This window comes from Mastigoproctus giganteus, chromosome 5 (assembly GCF_048544385.1).
Source record: "Mastigoproctus giganteus isolate SK-2022 chromosome 5, ASM4854438v1, whole genome shotgun sequence".
Lineage (NCBI taxonomy): Eukaryota > Metazoa > Arthropoda > Arachnida > Uropygi > Thelyphonidae > Mastigoproctus > Mastigoproctus giganteus.
Genome location: NC_143579.1, coordinates 14092212 through 14109464, shown reverse-complemented (window position 1 = coordinate 14109464; position 17253 = coordinate 14092212). Strand labels below are relative to the sequence as shown.

Genomic DNA, 17253 nt, shown 5'->3' with positions numbered 1-17253 from the left:
TTTAATAATTTGTTAGTAGTGGGTCAGATGCTTTAAGGAGAATCATGCCATGACTTAACTGCACTACATATCTTGGGAAATGATATTAGTATTAGCAAATTATGTAAGGAAGCAAGCTTATCCATTCATCATCTGTCCATTCTTCTAATAATTTATCCCATTCCTCATTAAATTTATTCAAATTTCTACATGTCCCTGCAACCATCCTTCCTTGATTTAATTTATGCTACCTTATGTGTGTTGTTTGAGCAAGAAAAAGGATGCCATTAGCATTTGGCTTACTCAATCCATTCTAAGCCCTTAAACACCTCAGGCAGATTACCTCACAGGTGATTAATCTTCAGATGCTGCACTTTGCAGAACTGAAACTTTTCTTGGTAAGTGCATCCCTTTGTTCCCCTCACCAATCTTGTTGCCCTATTCTGTACCCATTCCAGCTGCTCCAAATCATTCCTAAAATGAGGCTTCCAAACCTGCATGTAATGTAATCAAGATGTGGCCTAACCATTCCCTTATACAGCAGAATAATCATCTTATTTGTGCAGGCAAAATTCCTGTACATTATCAACGAAACCCCATGGCATCCTGTCTGCACCACTCAGGAACTTCATATCTGACTACACAATTACTCCAGGTCTTTTTCATTCTCCATTACCCTGAGTGTGATACCACACAGATATTCTGGGATTACTGTCCAATATGCAATACCATGCATCTGTCAATGTTAAATTTTAATTGACACTTCACAGCCCACTGCCAGAATTTTCTAAGTCAGCAGCATACCCTCATTACTGTCATTTGCCAATCTTTGTATCGTCTACAAACTTAAATATTAAGTTTGCAGATGATGCAAAGTTTGCAGTTTGATATGCCTTTGTAAATTGAAAACAATCATGAGCTCAGCATTGAACATTAGAGGACTGCAGTAATAACATTAGTCCAAGAAGAGCAGTGCCTCTGATAACCTTTCTCTGCCTTCTCCCACTCAGCAATTCCTTTATGCCACAGTGTCACAAAATGTTTTAAATAATTTGTGGGAGATTTAAGATTACTTTCTGTTAAACTCTGTATGGTATTTAAATCTATTTTGTAACAAATTATGCATATTAAAATACTCTAATAACAGAGAGAGAGAGAGAGAAACTTAAAATAAAACATGCTTACACTCTTAATTGATATTCTACTATGAACAATTTATATATATATATATATTTTTTTTTTATGTGAACCCCAAACACGAGAGGTATTAGAACCTATAGTACTTAGTACCGTGCTTGGGTTGGAGACTGAGAAGATGAAAGAAGATATTTGTTGACATTGGACTTGAACTTTTGTAGATTGTAATTTTCAGGAAATACGTATGAAGGAAGGTTGTTCCAGAAAACGGCAGTTGAATGAATAAATGAGGAAGATGAAAAGTTGGTTCTGTGGGTTTGAAGTTGGACAGTAAATGGATGTTGGCTGGTGGCGGCACGTGTTCGGACTGTTTTGAAAGAGAGAGCGGGAATTATAGAAGCTAATTCAGAAGAATAGTGCCCATGGAAGTATCTGTAGAAGAGGCATGCAGCAGAAACAGTGCGTCTATGAGACAGCGAGTGGAGAGACTCTGTTAGAGATGAATCATTAATTAACCTAACTGCCCTCGTCTGAATGGAATCAAGAAGCCTGAGAGAGGTTTTGGGGGCACCACCCCAGATGTGGGAACAATATTCCATGGCAGGGCGGATTTGCGATTTATACAGAGTGAGCAGCTGTTTGGAAGAAAAGTAACGCCGAGAGCGAAAGAGAAAACCAAGTTTTTTAGATGCAGAGGAAGCAATATTTGTAATGTGCTTGTGCCAAGAGAGATTAGAAGTCAGGGTAATCCCCAAAAGAGATATATCCTTTCGCCTAGAAATTGGAGTGTCACTAAAGATAAGCATAGGAGCAGAAGAATCCTTTTTGCGAGATATAAGACAAGACTGAGTTTTAGAAGGGTTGAAATCAACTAAGTTGTCTTTGCCCCACTGGAGAATTACCTGAAGATCGGCATTTAAGGAATTGGTAGCAGATTTTCGAGAAGTTGAAGCTGATTGAGCAGGACAAGGTTTCTCAAAATGTAAAGTTGAATGCAATGTGCTATCATCGGCAAAACTATGGATAGGATTTCCAGTCAATGGAAGAAGGTCATTGATATACAAGAGGAAAAGAGTGGGGGAAAGAACTGAACCTTGGGGGACACCGGCATTAGTGGAGAAGTTAGAAGACAGAGAGCCATCAACCATCACCCTCAGTGAGCGATCAGAGAGAAAACTGGATAACCAATTACTAAAAACAGTTGGCAAACCATAAGATGGAAGCTTGTTTAGAAGACCTTTATGCCAAACACGATCAAAAGCCTTTGAGATGTCAAGAGCAACTACTTGTGTTTCACCGAACCTTTCCATTGAATTAGTCCATAAATGGGTAACATAAGCCAGAATATCCCCAGTGGATCGACACTGACGGAATCCATACTGGTGATCGTTGATCAGACGGAAGGTTTCTAGGTAGTTTAAGAGTTGGTGGTTAATTGATTTCTCCATTACTTTAGAAAGAGTAGAAGTAATTGCAATGGGACGATAATTGGATGGGAGGGATTTGTCACCCTTTTTAGGAACTGGCTGGATATGAGCAAATTTCCAAGCAGAAGGAAAAACACCTTTAGAATAAGAAAGTGAAAAAAGGCGGCAAAGAATAGGAGTAAGTTCAGGAGCACAGGTTTTGAGAACAAGTGGAGAAATACCATCAGGACCTGGAGCTTTCTTAGCATCAAGATTCATTAAAATCCTTCTGATATCCTTTTGACGGAAGGCCACAGGAGGCATTGAATGGAGTGTGTTGGGAATGGTGGGAGGTGTTTTACCGAGATCATTAATACATGAGCTGGAAGAAAAATGGGATGCTAGCAGGTCAGCTTTATCCTTGGCTGAAGTGACAACAGAACCATCTGGTTTGGACAGAGGTGGGAGCAGAGATGGGCAAAAGTTGCGACCAATAGCTTTGGCAAGAGACCAGAATGCTCGGCTACCATTAGGGCAAGAAGCAAGTTTTCTACTCTTAGCCTGTTCAAACTCTAGTTTGGACTGATTAATAACTGCTTTACAATTGTTGCGAGCTTTGGTGTAGGCAGAAAATGAAACTGAAGAATTAGAAACAAGCCAATTACAATATGCAACATTCTTCTCTTGGACAGCCTTAGCACATTTATTGGAAAACCAAGGTTTAGATAAAGGACGAGATTTTAAAGTGGAGTGTGGGATAAAGAATTCCATTCCTGCAAGAATAATTTCACTGACACGATCTGAGCAAACGTTGACATCAGAACTTTTGAAACAGTAATCCGACCAAGGAAAAGAAGAAAAGAAGTCTCGCAGGTCATCCCATTTTGCATTCTTGTAATGCCAAACAACACAAGGTTGGGAATAGCCATGAGATAAAGGTTCCATTGGAGAAGAGACAATCACCAAGTTGTGATCTGAAGTGCCTAAAGGAGCTCTCACTTCGACCGTGTACTTAGAAGGGTTGTTTGTGAGAAAAAGATCAAGCGTATTGGCTGTATGATTAGGATTGTCCGGTATTCTTGTAGGTAAATGAACAATCTGTGCTAGGTCATTAGTAATTGCGAAAGCCTCAGCATCTCGACCTGCTGGGTCGGTGTGACTAGAAAACGGAAGCCAGCTGGGGTTGTGAACATTAAAATCACCACGGAAAATTACCTCACTGTTAGGAGAGTTGGACTGGAGAAAGTCAAGTTGCAACGAGAGGAAGTCAAAGAGCTCCAAGTGATTAGTCGAGTTGGGAGAACGGGTGGTAAATGACTTTCATCAACCGGTGAAATACCACCACTTTGCTTATTGGAGGCTTGAAGTGGTGAAACCCATGTTTAATCTCTAGAGCAAAGTTTCCGGCACCCCCCCTCCCCATACTTCTCCTTCAACCCATGCACGGTACTAAGTACCATAGGTTTTGATACCTTTTGTGTTTGGGGTTCTCATAAAAAAAAAAAAAAAAAAAAAAAAAAAAGACAACAGATGAATTTGACACAATGAGGTAGAGAGATTTTAAGCCAGAGAAAATCAAAGAGAGGAGATTCCAAATTGCCAAGTCTCTGACAGGGAATATCAGAACGGACATATGCACAAGTACCACCTTTGAGGCGAAAGGAATCATACAGCGAATAATTTGGGCATCTGAGATGAGCAGTAGTTGAATCAACCGATAACTGAGATTCTGTCAGAAAAAGTACATGAGGTTTGGCAGACTGCAAGTGGAAATGGACATCGTTGAGATTAGAATTGAGACCACGTATATTTGTGAAATGAATTAGGAAGTCCTTGGGAGGTTTAGATCTTTTCGCAGATAAGCTTGCTCTATTAGTTTGACAATTCATGGTGTATTCAATAATAAGAAAAAGTGGGTGGGACATGCTGTATGAAGTAATGAAATTTTTATATATGGCGTACATGTGGTAAGAATATACCCAGATCCTTGACATAACGTGGCCTCGACAATGCTCCCCGCATACACACTACTCGGACTCCCTCCAGTCACTATCTGGCAGAGTAGAGGTAGCAAGATTATACACTAGCTGATCCGGAAGCCTCCTAGAGAGTTACCAATAGGTCCGGTTCGGTGTACTAACTAGCGGCTGGCCTGCGAAAACCGTTTTAGAGCTGTACCCTCGAAATGTAAGGAATATTGGATCTCGCCACGACGTTCATCATAACCTCAAAAGTCATCAATCATACTGCATGATGGAAGAGATAGGGAAGGGTTGACCGGAACTTAGCTCGAGAGACTAAACATGGGTTCCACCACTTCAAGCCTCCAATAAGCAAAGTGGTGGTATTTCACCGGTTGATGAGAGTCATCTTCCACCTAGAAATACTGCTATCTACTGCTATCTACTAATTTGCTGCTGATATACTGCTATCTACTAATTTGTTTCATCAAATTTAACTTACAAATATGTAATCACAATATTTATCATCACTCTGTGCAGGTGTAATTTGAATAATTTATTCCACTAATTTACCATTATAATTTAAATCCTTGAAAAATTAATACTTACATCATGAAAATAACCAGTAAAGACTTTCTCTTGAATAGGACGAATATATTCTCTGAGGAAGTATAGCCATTGTTGTTCTAATCCCACCTGATTCATATGAATATCTCGAGTAGGAACATTTTCATATCCTCCCGTCAAACGGGGATCCTTTACATGGAAATAAAGTTTTTCAAAATTTACTTTTGAACAGGTTCATAAAATTTTTCCTTTTATCTTGAAGGAATTAACTGATTATATTGTGTATAATTTGTAATAGTAAAATACTACACAAACTACACACGATATAATCAACAAATAAAATTTCAATTTAGCATATGTGCACAGATGAACATGTGAAATTTGATTCATATTGTTATAATTAAACACTTCACTGTAAATTACATACACAAACTAAATAAATTAATAAAACAAACATTACAACCTTGTTAATGTCAAAAGAGACCCACTGGAGAATATTTCCAGTGGGAGGAAATGCAACAGTAAAAGTTTAAAATCAACTTTTACAAATGTTAAAATCAAAAACATAAACTAACAAATTTAAAAAATATCTTTTCTCTGGAAATAGTATAAACTACATTCTACCATTAGCTTGCAAAAAAAGAAATAAGAATGAAGCTGAAATGGTGGGAAGATCTTTGTTTGGATCTGGGCTGACAATGAGTGTGCTTTCTCACTGATCAGGCAGTGTAATTTTGATATGGTGGCTGGCATGTGATTCTGGGTAGTGTCCACTGGCATACCTTGATTTTTTTGTGACAAAAATCTGGTAGACTATGGAATGCTGTTACCACTACCTGATTCCTGGCATGTTTTAGTTGAATTTGGTACCATTGTAGAAACCAATAAGGGGTAATTTTGTGAAGAAGGATTTCTAATATGATTAATCATATTAGAAATTTCATTCACATAAGTATAAAAAAAAAATATATATATATATATATATATATATATATACAGGGTGTCTCAAAAATACACGGCATAACTTCAGGAATGAGTTCTGCATATGTAGACAATAAAAATATTTTATATCAACATAGTTCCGGAAATGCTTGGTTTCCGAGTTTTGAAGGTCCGTCTATGACACTTAACTGTTCACATCACCTTATAGTAATCGTTCAAAATGTCCACCTTCTGGCTGAATACAGGCCTCACATCTACGTCTCATGGACTCGTGAAGACGATGCCAAATTCCTGGCATGTTTCGTATTGTCTCACAACCTGCCACAATTCGATTGCGGAGAGTTTCCACATCAGCTACCGGAATCAAATACACCAATGACTTTAAATGGCCCCACAAGAAGAAATCTAGTGGGTTTAAATTAGGTGAATGTGGAGGCCAGGCAGTTGGTCCACCTCTACCTATCCATCGACCAGGAAACCTTCGATCTGAAATGTGCGGGAGCACCATCGTGCATGAAGTGTGCTTGTTGACGATGATCAGTGGCGTGTCATCCAAGAAATCAGACGTTGTTTTCCAGAAAGTTTCTGTATGCCTGCCCTGTGAGTTTGTTTGGAAGTACATGGGACCCAAATAACTCATCACCAAAAACAATCACCCAGATGTTGAGGCTGAACCCCTGTTGGTGATGTGATGGAAGAATTGCATGTTGGTTTTCCTCAGCCCATACATGCTGATTGTGAAAGTTTTGGATTCTGTCTCGTGTGAACTGTGAATATCACTAAGGAAAGTGAGGAGTTGTACTACACTGCTGCAAGAACCACTGGCAGAACATTACTAGTGCAGGGTAATCTGCTGGTGACAAGGCCTGTACCCATTGCAGATGGTAAGGATACAGTTGGTGTTCTCACAACACTCTCCAAATAGTCGAACGTTGAACAGCCAGTAGCATTGCTATTCTGCGTGTGCTGATTCCAGAAGTGGCATGCACAACATCCAAAATCTCCTCCTCTGCTTCAGGAGTCGTAGATATTGGTTGTCCTCTGTCGGCAGCATGAGGTGTAAAGGTCCCATGTTCACAAAGGTGGCAATGGATACCTTTAAACGTTTTCCTGTCTGGACATCTTCGTTCTGGGAACCTTTCGTCGTACAAACGACAAGCCCACAGAGCATTGCCATCCGTCAAACCATACATAAAGTTTTTTTTTTTTTTTTTTTTTTTATGAAAACCCCAAACACGAAAGGTATCAAAACCTATAGTACTTAGTACCGTGCATGGGTTGAAGGAGACGTATGGGGGGAGGGGGATGCCGGAAACTTTGCTCTAGAGACTAATCATGGGTTTCACCACTTCAAGCCTCCAATAAGCAAAGTGGTGGTATTTCACCGGTTGATGAAAGTCATCTACCACTCCGCTTGCTCCTGATTTGAGTACATGGTCGGAATGGAAAACCACCAGATTCTGTCAGTACCTTGTGATGAAGGAAATCACCTGCGGGAGATAAGACATTCTGGTTAATAACTCGGGAACCAAGCATTTCCGGAACTATGTTGATATAAAATATTTTTATTGTCTACATATGAGGAACTCATTCCTGAAGTTATGCCGGGTATTTTTGAGACACCCTGTATATACCGGGTGGTTATAAAATAAATTTTCCTATTCAGGAGACCCTAGTGTCAAAACAGTTACAGATAGTGCTGTGAAAATCGGTGGGTATGCCATTTAGGGTACGGGGAAGCGATTTGTAGAAGAAAAAAAAATCAGTTCAAATTTCTGCCACCAGAGGAGAAATTGGCACTGTAAATATGAGATGGAATACTTAACTTATGATTACATTAGATTTTAATATCAGAACTTAGAAATCTACAGATATTGTTCTATATGCTTTCCTTCACTTGAGATGACATTCTGAAAACGGAGGACTGCGTGCGACACAGTTCTCATTGGGAATTTTGGCTACATGCTGTTTAATGCTTGCTTTCCTATCAACAAACGTTTGTATGCCACAAAGGTAAATCCTGTCTTTCAGGTATCCCCAATAGCCAGAAATCACAAGGATTGAGATCTGTGATCGGGCTGGCCAGAACTGCGGAAGGGCTCTAGAAATGATGTGATCACTTCCGAATGTTAAACAGAGCAGTTCCTTCACTTGTTGACTGATGGGGGGAGCACCATCTTGCATGAGCACTACAGTCTCCAAGCATTGCTTTTATTGCAGAGCAGGAATAATGTGATCTTTCAGAAGAGTGCAGTACCGTGCACTAGTTACCATACACCTTACGGGGCTGTTAGGTGTAGACTCTTCAAATAAAAATGGTCCAATTATAAACTCTGCTGTGAATGCACACCATACTGCAATGTATGGACTTTGTAGTGGTCCTTCATGATGAGCAGATGGATGAGAAGTTCTCCATATTCAGCAGTTTTGTACATTTACAGCCCCATGAAGAGTGAAATGTGCCTCATCAGACCACAAGATCATTTGAGCCCATGTATCGTCGTTCCATATGAGTCAGAAATGTGTGTGTGTGTGTGTGTGTGTGTGTGTGTGTGTGTGTGTGTGTGTGTGTGTGTGTGTTTAATGGTGCATAAGCTACACTGGTTATAGTGCACCTTATGAGACAGAAATCGTAGAGGAAAGTCTATTCATTGTTGCTGATCACAAGACTGTAGTTCTTGCATTATGTGAATCTTGTACTGGAACCAGCGCAAAATTTTTTGTTTGGTTTTTAGGAGCATTAGCAACTAAGGCCATATTGCTCCGGGAAATGCGGTGGTCAGACCTTTCCGCATCTTCCGTATTTGGTGGTGACGGGCTCGAACCCCGGTTTAATCAAGAAGCGTGTGCTACGCACTGCTGCTCCTTCCCACCTGGCTACAGAGGCACCAGCGCAAAATTATTCGAAGCACTTTATGTACAGTAGACCAAGGAAGGTTCAAGTCTCTTGTCACGCCTCTGGCAGGCATTACTGACTGGTAGTGTTTCGCATTCTGACCATTGCAACTGCTACTACCTCTGTTCCGATACGTGGTCATTCCCTGCCTGGAATTACACCTAACTCCCTGGTCGCTTCAAATTTCTTTATTAGTTTTCGAAGCCCCACTGATGTCAAAGGTCCTTTATGCAAACTTTTAAGTTTCCAATATTCATGTAGTGCTGCATTAATGTTATTATTGGGCTCACATGTGGTGAGCCCAATAGTAACTTGGCAATTCCCTTCTAATTCTGACTCTCTCTCTCTCTCTCTCTCTCTCTCTCTCTCTCTCTCTCTCTCAGGGTAACACTTGGAATTTTTTTTTTTTGGCTGGTGCAGCATAAGCCTCAGGCTTCCTTGTACCATATGGCTAATAATAATAATAATAATAAAAAAAATATTATTCTGGTAGAACAGTTTTACTAAAAGGGCACGTTCCTTTTTTTGTAAGAGCCATAATGGTTATTGATGGTGGCATTGGACTTTCTGCTTTTATCTAACAGGATGTAATTTGCATAAGCAGTGAGCCTTGAAGTAAATAACAACCTTTACATATGTGCAGCATCGTTTTTCCCTGGTGGCGGAAATTTAAACTAATTTTTTTTTCTTCTACAGATCACTTCCCCATACCCTAAATGACATACCCACTGATTTTCACAGTGCTAACTCTAACCGTTTTGACACTAGGGTCTCCCGAATGGGGAAACTTATTTTATAACCAGCTGAAATATATATACCCTTGATTTAATGGACAACAACATAACGGATTTCGGATTTAACGGACCAGACAAATAATAATACAGTAATGTACATATTAATCTCAACCATATTATTATTTTTAGGTTATACAAAACTTCACTGTTATTATTAATTAAAAATTAATAATAATTACCTATTTCCATTATTGTTTTGATAATTACCTTCTTTTATTTTTATAATCAAATTCAGGAAATTGTAGTCAGGAAATTATTTTTTATTCTTTCTGAAAATGTGTTCAGATAGCTGTTTTCCCAGATTACAGATAACAGATAAGAGCAGGCAGTGACTTAGGACACTAAACTGCAGGTCTAAAGACTCGCTTTGTTTCGGTCTTAGTCTGCCTCAAGCTATAGTGCAGTCAGGTTGTATACAGAGTGTTTTTGTGATTTCTGAACCGTGACTTTATTAAATAATTTTGCAATCCTTACATTTTAAAATGCCATCAAGTGATAGAGTTAAAAGAAAGCGTGTCAACTTAAATGTGGCACTGAAATTAGAGCTAATTGAGAAATTAGAACAAGGCATCTCAGTAGCACATTTACGGCGTAAAAAAACAAACTGCTTCTGTTATCCGTAAATCAAAGGCCAAATTGCAACATTTTATATTTAAAAACAGAATATTACATATTCCTTATTATAATTTAATAATTTTATATTGTACAGTACTGTATATTGTATTAAAGCTTTTTGTTTTTCTTTTACATTAAGAACAATAAAAAATGCCCACCCAGGTTACATTCGATTTAACGGATTTTCAGCATTAACGGACATCCCTTCTCCCCTATTAGTCCATTAAATCAAGGGTTTACTGTATATATAAAATTAGGGTCAACAATAATCATAGCTGACCCTAATGAGTTAGGATGCAGGGCAACTTTGGCTAAAATGCATCACATTCCCAAATCGTATATTAAAATAAGATTTTAATATGTAAAATATGACAATAAATAAACAGAAACCTAAAAATCTCAGGAACTTACTTCTACACTGCTTTATTAGTTAAAAATTAAATGGAATGAACAGTTTAAAATAATCACACAGAGAAAGGTGCACCCTATCAATGTAGTAGTGGCATATAATGCAAGAAAGCAAGTGTATGAGCATATGCAGCATCAGCCAAAAAAAAAAAAAAAAACACACCATTCCCTCCAAATGCCTGTCCAGTTCCTCCTTAAATTTATTCAACCTATCAACTTCCACAACGACAGATGGAAGTTTGTTCCAGCAATTAACCACCCGCTGGCTAAAGGCAAATTTCCGCACATCTATTCTACATCTGTCCTTTCTTAATTTGAATTTATGCCCCCTTAGGTTCGTAATCTGAACAAGTGGAAGGATCCCATCAGAATTCAGTGTGCTCAACCCATTCAAGGCCTTATATACCTCAATCAGATCACCGCGCAGGTGCCTAGTCTCCAGCCACTGCAATTTGCAGAACTTAAGCCTCTCTTGGTAAGAGGATCCCTTCATTCCCCTCACCAATCTTGTTGCCCTTCACTGTACACGCTCAAGTAAATCTACATCCTTCCTAAAATGAGGCCTCCAGACCTGTACGCAGTACTCAAGGCGTGGCCTGACCATTGCCTTATACAGAGGGACAATCACCTCCTTTTCCCTGCTAGCAAAATTCCTATATATCATTGACAAAATCCCATGACCTGCCCTGGCAGCCTGTTTGCATTGCTCAGAAAACTTCATATCTGACTGCACAATTACTCCCAGGTCTTTTTCATTTTCTACCACCTTAAGTGTAGTACCACACAGTTGGTACGTTTCTCTGGGGTTACTTCTACCCATATGTAGTACTTTGCATTTGTCAAGGTTAAACTTCAGTTGCCACTTTTTAGCCCATCTACCCAAATTATCTAGATCCTGTTGCAGTAGCACACTGCCATTACTGTCATTAACAACCCTGCCAACCTTTGTATCATCTGCAAACTTTGACATTAAGCCTGATATACCTTCATCAATATCATTGATAAATATACAAAACAACAGTGGACCCAACACCGAACCCTATGGGACTCCACTAATAACATTAGTCCACGAAGAGCAGCACCCATTGATTACCACCCTCTGTCTCCTCCCACTTAGCCATCCTTTTATCCATAGTAGCAACTTACCCTTAATACCATTCTGCTCAAATTTGTACAATAGTCTTCCATGCGCAACAGTGTCAAAAGCTTTCCTGAAATCCAAATATATGATATCAAAATAATTTTTGCATCCAGTTCCTTTGTAACCACATCATAATATCCTATCAAATTTATCAGACAAGACTTTCCCTTAACAAACCCATGCTGTGTCTGAATTATTGCTGCAGTCTTGTCTAGATGATCCTGCAATGCATCTTTTACCAGTGATTCCATTATTTTACCCGGAACAGAAGTTAAACTAACTGGTCTGTAATTACTCATGTCACCCTTCGATCCCCCTTTGTGAATTGGGGATACATTTGCACATCTGCAGTCCGTGGGAACCTCCCGAGTCCAAGGATGCTCTCATAATTATGGCTAAGGGTTTGCTTAGTTGATTTGCTGCTTCCTTTAATATAACTGGATAGATCCCATTCACCCCAGGTGCTTTTCTTATGTTTAACTTCAACAATTTCTCCTCCACTTTGTTCTCAGTTATTACAAAATCATTAAGTATCCTGCTACAATTTGATAACCTTCTCCCATTTTCAAACCTTAATAATTCTTCATGTGTGAATGTAGATGCAAAATACTCATTCAGTTTGTTTTCTATCTGAGCAGGATCATCAACAGTCGAACCATCGATGTCAAGTGGACCAATCAGATTCATCCCCTTCCTTTTAGAGTTTATATAAGTAAAGAAATCCTTGCTGTTTTTCTTAGCATCTTTTGCCAAGGATTTCTCGTAATCTACCTTCGCCTGCCTAACCTCCTTTGTGACCTGATTACAGACTAGCTTATATCTGACATAGGCTTCTGAGTTGCTTGATAATTTATATGCACCCCTTCCATTCTTCTTCTCTGTTACGAGTCTCATTAGTTCATTAGATAACCATTTAGGTCTAAACCTTGAACAATATTTCTTAATAGGTATGAAACTTTTAGTAGCATCCACGATTAATTCCTTGAATGCTTCCCACTTAGAATTTACTGTTGGTAATATCGTCAGTTGATCCCACTGTACAGAATTTAAAAACTTTCTGAGATCACTGTACTCACCTTTACAGAAGCAAAAACCCTTTCCTTTACCCCTGATGGTAATTAAATCTTTAAGTAAATCCCACATCAGTACACTGTGATCACTGCCACCTAGTGGTGGTTCCTTTATCTGCAAATCCTTAATAGACGAATGATCACTGCTGATAACCAGATCAAGAGTATTACTCTCTCTGGTTGCTTCTTGAACATGCTGCTGCAGAAAACAATCACCCAATAAATCCACAAAAGTCTGACTAGTTTGTGAGTGACCAACCCACAAGTTCCAGTCAATATCTGGGAAGTTAAAATCCCCTATTATAAGACATTCTGATTTACTAGCCTACTCTATTTCTCTGTACAATTGTTCATTGTACTCATTCGAGTCATTAGGTCTATAACACACTCCTACTCTTATTTTTGCTTTCGCAGTGCTTATGTCACACCAAACTGACTCAACAGTGCACTGTTCATCTATATCAACTGGGTGCACTTCTTTTGATTTTATGTTTTTCTTAATTAACAGCATAACACCTCCTCCCTTTCTATCCTTTCTGTACACATTGTACCCCCTAAATTCCAGTTCTGCATTCCTTATATCTGTGTGACACCACGTCTCTGCTATCCCAACAATATCCGCCTTTGATGTCTTGACCAACACTTCAAATTCATCAAATTTATTTACTATACTTCTAGCATTGGTATACATGCAAGCATACATGCTCCTATTCCTAGTTATCCTAACACATCCCATATACCCACCTATTTCACGATGACTGCCATCCGTCCCTGAAACCCCCAACACCCCTCGCTCCAGGTCGCTACTTATTCTAATAGAAGTTGTGCAAGAATCACCTTCACCTCTGCCTGTGGCTACTGTTAAACTATTAGTCCTTGTATCCCCCCAAGCTATCAGTTTTCCGATCCACCTAACACTGCCTCGATAGCATCAGCAAATATTCTTCCATCCTTTCTATTTAAGTGTATCCCATCCCTGTAGAAGCAGTCTCTCCTGTTAACAAGTACCAGGCTGAAAAAAATTCTATCCCTTGAGCCTTACACAATCTTTCCAGGGCCGAATTGATCGACAAGGCTCTCATCGTATACTCTCCCTTCTATCGTGTCTGGGCAGAATTGCAGACACTTTCAAATTCATGTACATCTATAATGATTTGAAGCAATAAAACCAAGAGCCTGATGGTGGCTTTCATGATTGTCATCAGTTAGTTAGTGAGGCCAGAATGAAGAGGGAATGATTATATCTCTTTCAATTCCCATGATACAGTTTGTCCAGATACAGAAATTTGATGTTACTTAAGTTCCAAACTGGTGAGAAAGCTGAGGACAGTTTGGTATTAAGTGTTATGTTTAAACCATTCTATTGCAAGGAAGGGAGTTTATTAAAACTATTGCCGAATCAGTTTTAGGCTGATGGTTCGAAGGATAAACATGGGTAGTGAGCTCGGTCGTATGATGTAATATTTTTAAACTTGTGTTATGGTAATAAGCTCTGGTGTTCAAGTATTTGACATGCCATATCTTATTGTGGTGCTTCCAATGTAATATGCATTGCAGTCTTGTTGATAGGGAATTAAATACACTATATTATTGATATCTGTGATGTCATATTTTTGGGTATTTTTGTAATTATTGAAAAAAGTATTGACTTTATTATTATATGTTGAGAAAATTAAAGATATATCAGTACCGAAGAATACATTCCTAAGTTGTTTGGTGAATTGGCTGTGATATAGAAGAATTATGGTGATGTTTGTAGTTAGTTGTTTATTTGTTGCAGACTGAATTTGTTATTTGTTATTTTGGTTTTTTAGGAGCATTAGCAACTAAGGCCATATTGCTCCAGGAATATGCGGTGGTCATTCCCTGACCTTTTCCGCATCCTCTGAATTTGGTGGTGATGGGCTCGAACCCCGGTCTAATCAAGAAGCATGTGCTACACACTGCTGCTCCTTCCCACCTGGCTATGGAGGCGCCGATTTTTTTTTTTTTTTTTTTTTTACTAAGTAGGATGAAAGATTGGCAAATGCAGACTGTTTATATGAAATGATGGGCCAGAGTGGTTTGCTGGTTTATGTAATTTTTACAATTCCAAAAACATGCGGCATGATGTTGTTTCTGATCCCTATTGCAATTAATAAGGATCTTGAAATATATAAATTATTTCTTTATTAATCTGTAGGATGGTGAGAAACTTGTCTGTTTTATTCTTTATTTTGCTTATATTATAGCTAATGTCAATTTCATATGTGTTTGTTGTAATATATTTCAATTCTTTTTTATTATATTCTGATTTATCTAAGATAACTATTGTGTCTCCTTTATCAGCTTTTTGTATGTGTTGCTTTAGTATCTTTAGTATTATTTAACCGTTGCAGAGGAATGTTAGGTACTGTTTTAATTATTTTATTTATAGTAGAGTTGGTGACATGCATAATTCTATTTTTATCAGGGTAATTGTTAAGTTTTACTTGTAATTCAACTACAGACTCTTTTATGGGGTATTGATTGCTTCCTCTTAAGGTGAAGATAAAACCATAACCTAAAACTGAGAGTTAATTATTTGGTAATTTTTTAGAAGAAGGATTAACCATGGTAATAGGATATTCATTTTAGTATACTTGTTTGTCACTTATACTGAAGACATTTCTTGTTTTATGATGTATTTCTGATAATATATTTTTTCAAATAAACTAGATTTTTTAGTATTTCTTTAAATAATATACATAAAATATATTAGTAGAAGAATAAGAGAAATTTATCTCAATATGCTATGTATAGCACTTCCTAATGACACTCTCCAGCAAATAAACGAATATAAAATTAATGCGAAATGATCACAGTAATAAAATTAATTAAAAAATTAAAACAAGTTCAATGCAAATTTTGAAAAAAGACTTTCCTTCCTGAAGCTGACAGGGCTTTTTGACCATATGTCTTGATCACAGGGATGGAAATTACCAAGTATGTGTGTGCCGGAATCTTAAATAGAGAAATTATTTGTCTTTGCACATGCATGTAAAAGACCATAAATCAGAGATTAGATATGGACGACGAAGAACATTAATATTAACGTTCGTCGTCCATATCTAATCTCGATTCATGGTCTTTTATGGAAGAACGTTAATACAAGTCAACCATCACTAATCCGGCAGCGTTGGGACCTGCGGGGTGCCGGATTAGTGAGTGTGCCGAATCACCGATTAGCACATACAGTTTACCCAACAGCTAACACCTCATCCTACCTTTAAATAACACGTTGACTGCCAAGTTAGTTTAAGAAAGAAAAAAATTCCCCAGAAGCCAAAAAATATTTAGCAAATAATTTGATTAGTAATTCTAAAATAAATATTGTAATGCCAGTGTTGTAGTTTTTTGTTTAAAATATCAAAAAAAAGAGTCTTTTTGTGTGTATGTGTCGTATATGTGGCCAACATGGCCCAGTAGGTTACTTTATTTCTTGAGAAGCCGTGTCGGCCACATACCTGTGACACTATTACGGCATACATATGAAGGTTGTTTGTGATTAGTTTATTGCGAGCGCTGCAATAAAACTAATTACAATAAAATAAACTCTCAAATGTTGCAATAAGTTTGTCAGTATTGTTTGTGAAAACAAGTTCATTAGCACACTGTATTATCATATTGTGTGTGTTTTTCAAGTTTGTACAAGTGTGTTGTAAAAAAAAAAAAAAAAACTAAAAAGGAATGGCTAAAAGAAAATTACTAAAATAAGAGGAACTGAGAGAAATTGCTGGAATTTACAACTAAGCAGAGAAACTTCTCACAGACACACCACTGTCGAGTTTTTTCAGAAGTTCAACTTTATCTGTTATGGACAATGTACAGTGTTTGCACTTTACACCACGAGAAGCACTTCCTTTATGCATTGAAACCATGGCTGGGATTAAATGTGAGCAGGTTATAATAATAAATGCACAAAAACAAGTATGAATAGCTTGCCAGTGTTTACGAGTTCGTGCTGACAGCTGATGCTGCAACCAACGCCACCAAAACAGTAGCGGCAGGTCGGTGCGCCGACCGGGGAAATTTGAAATTACCTTCGCGGAAATTATGTCCGGATTAGTGATGGTCGACCTGTATTAACATTCGTCATCCATATCTAATCTCTGATTCATGGTCTAAAAAGCACACGTGCGAAGACAAATAATTGCGGGCTTTTATGCATATGCTTGAAGACAAATAATTGCGGGCTTTTATGCGTATGCTTGAAGACAAATAATCTCTTTATTTAAGATTTCAGTGCACACACACACACACTTGGTAATTTCCATTCCTGTGATCAAGACATATGGTCGAACAGCCCTGTCAGCTTC

At 38.1% G+C, this 17253-nt stretch overlaps 1 protein-coding gene across 1 annotated transcript in view; it reads right to left on the bottom strand.

Annotated features, from left to right (window-relative positions):
* Positions 1 to 17253, bottom strand: part of LOC150085182 (procollagen-lysine,2-oxoglutarate 5-dioxygenase 1-like) — a 248928-nt gene that overhangs the window by 10967 nt on the left and 220708 nt on the right. Inside the window, exon 18 of the mRNA XM_090373918.1 lies at positions 5093 to 5239. Within this exon, the coding sequence (XP_090230044.1) occupies positions 5093 to 5239 (147 nt within the window). The remainder of the gene's footprint in view (positions 1 to 5092; positions 5240 to 17253) is intronic.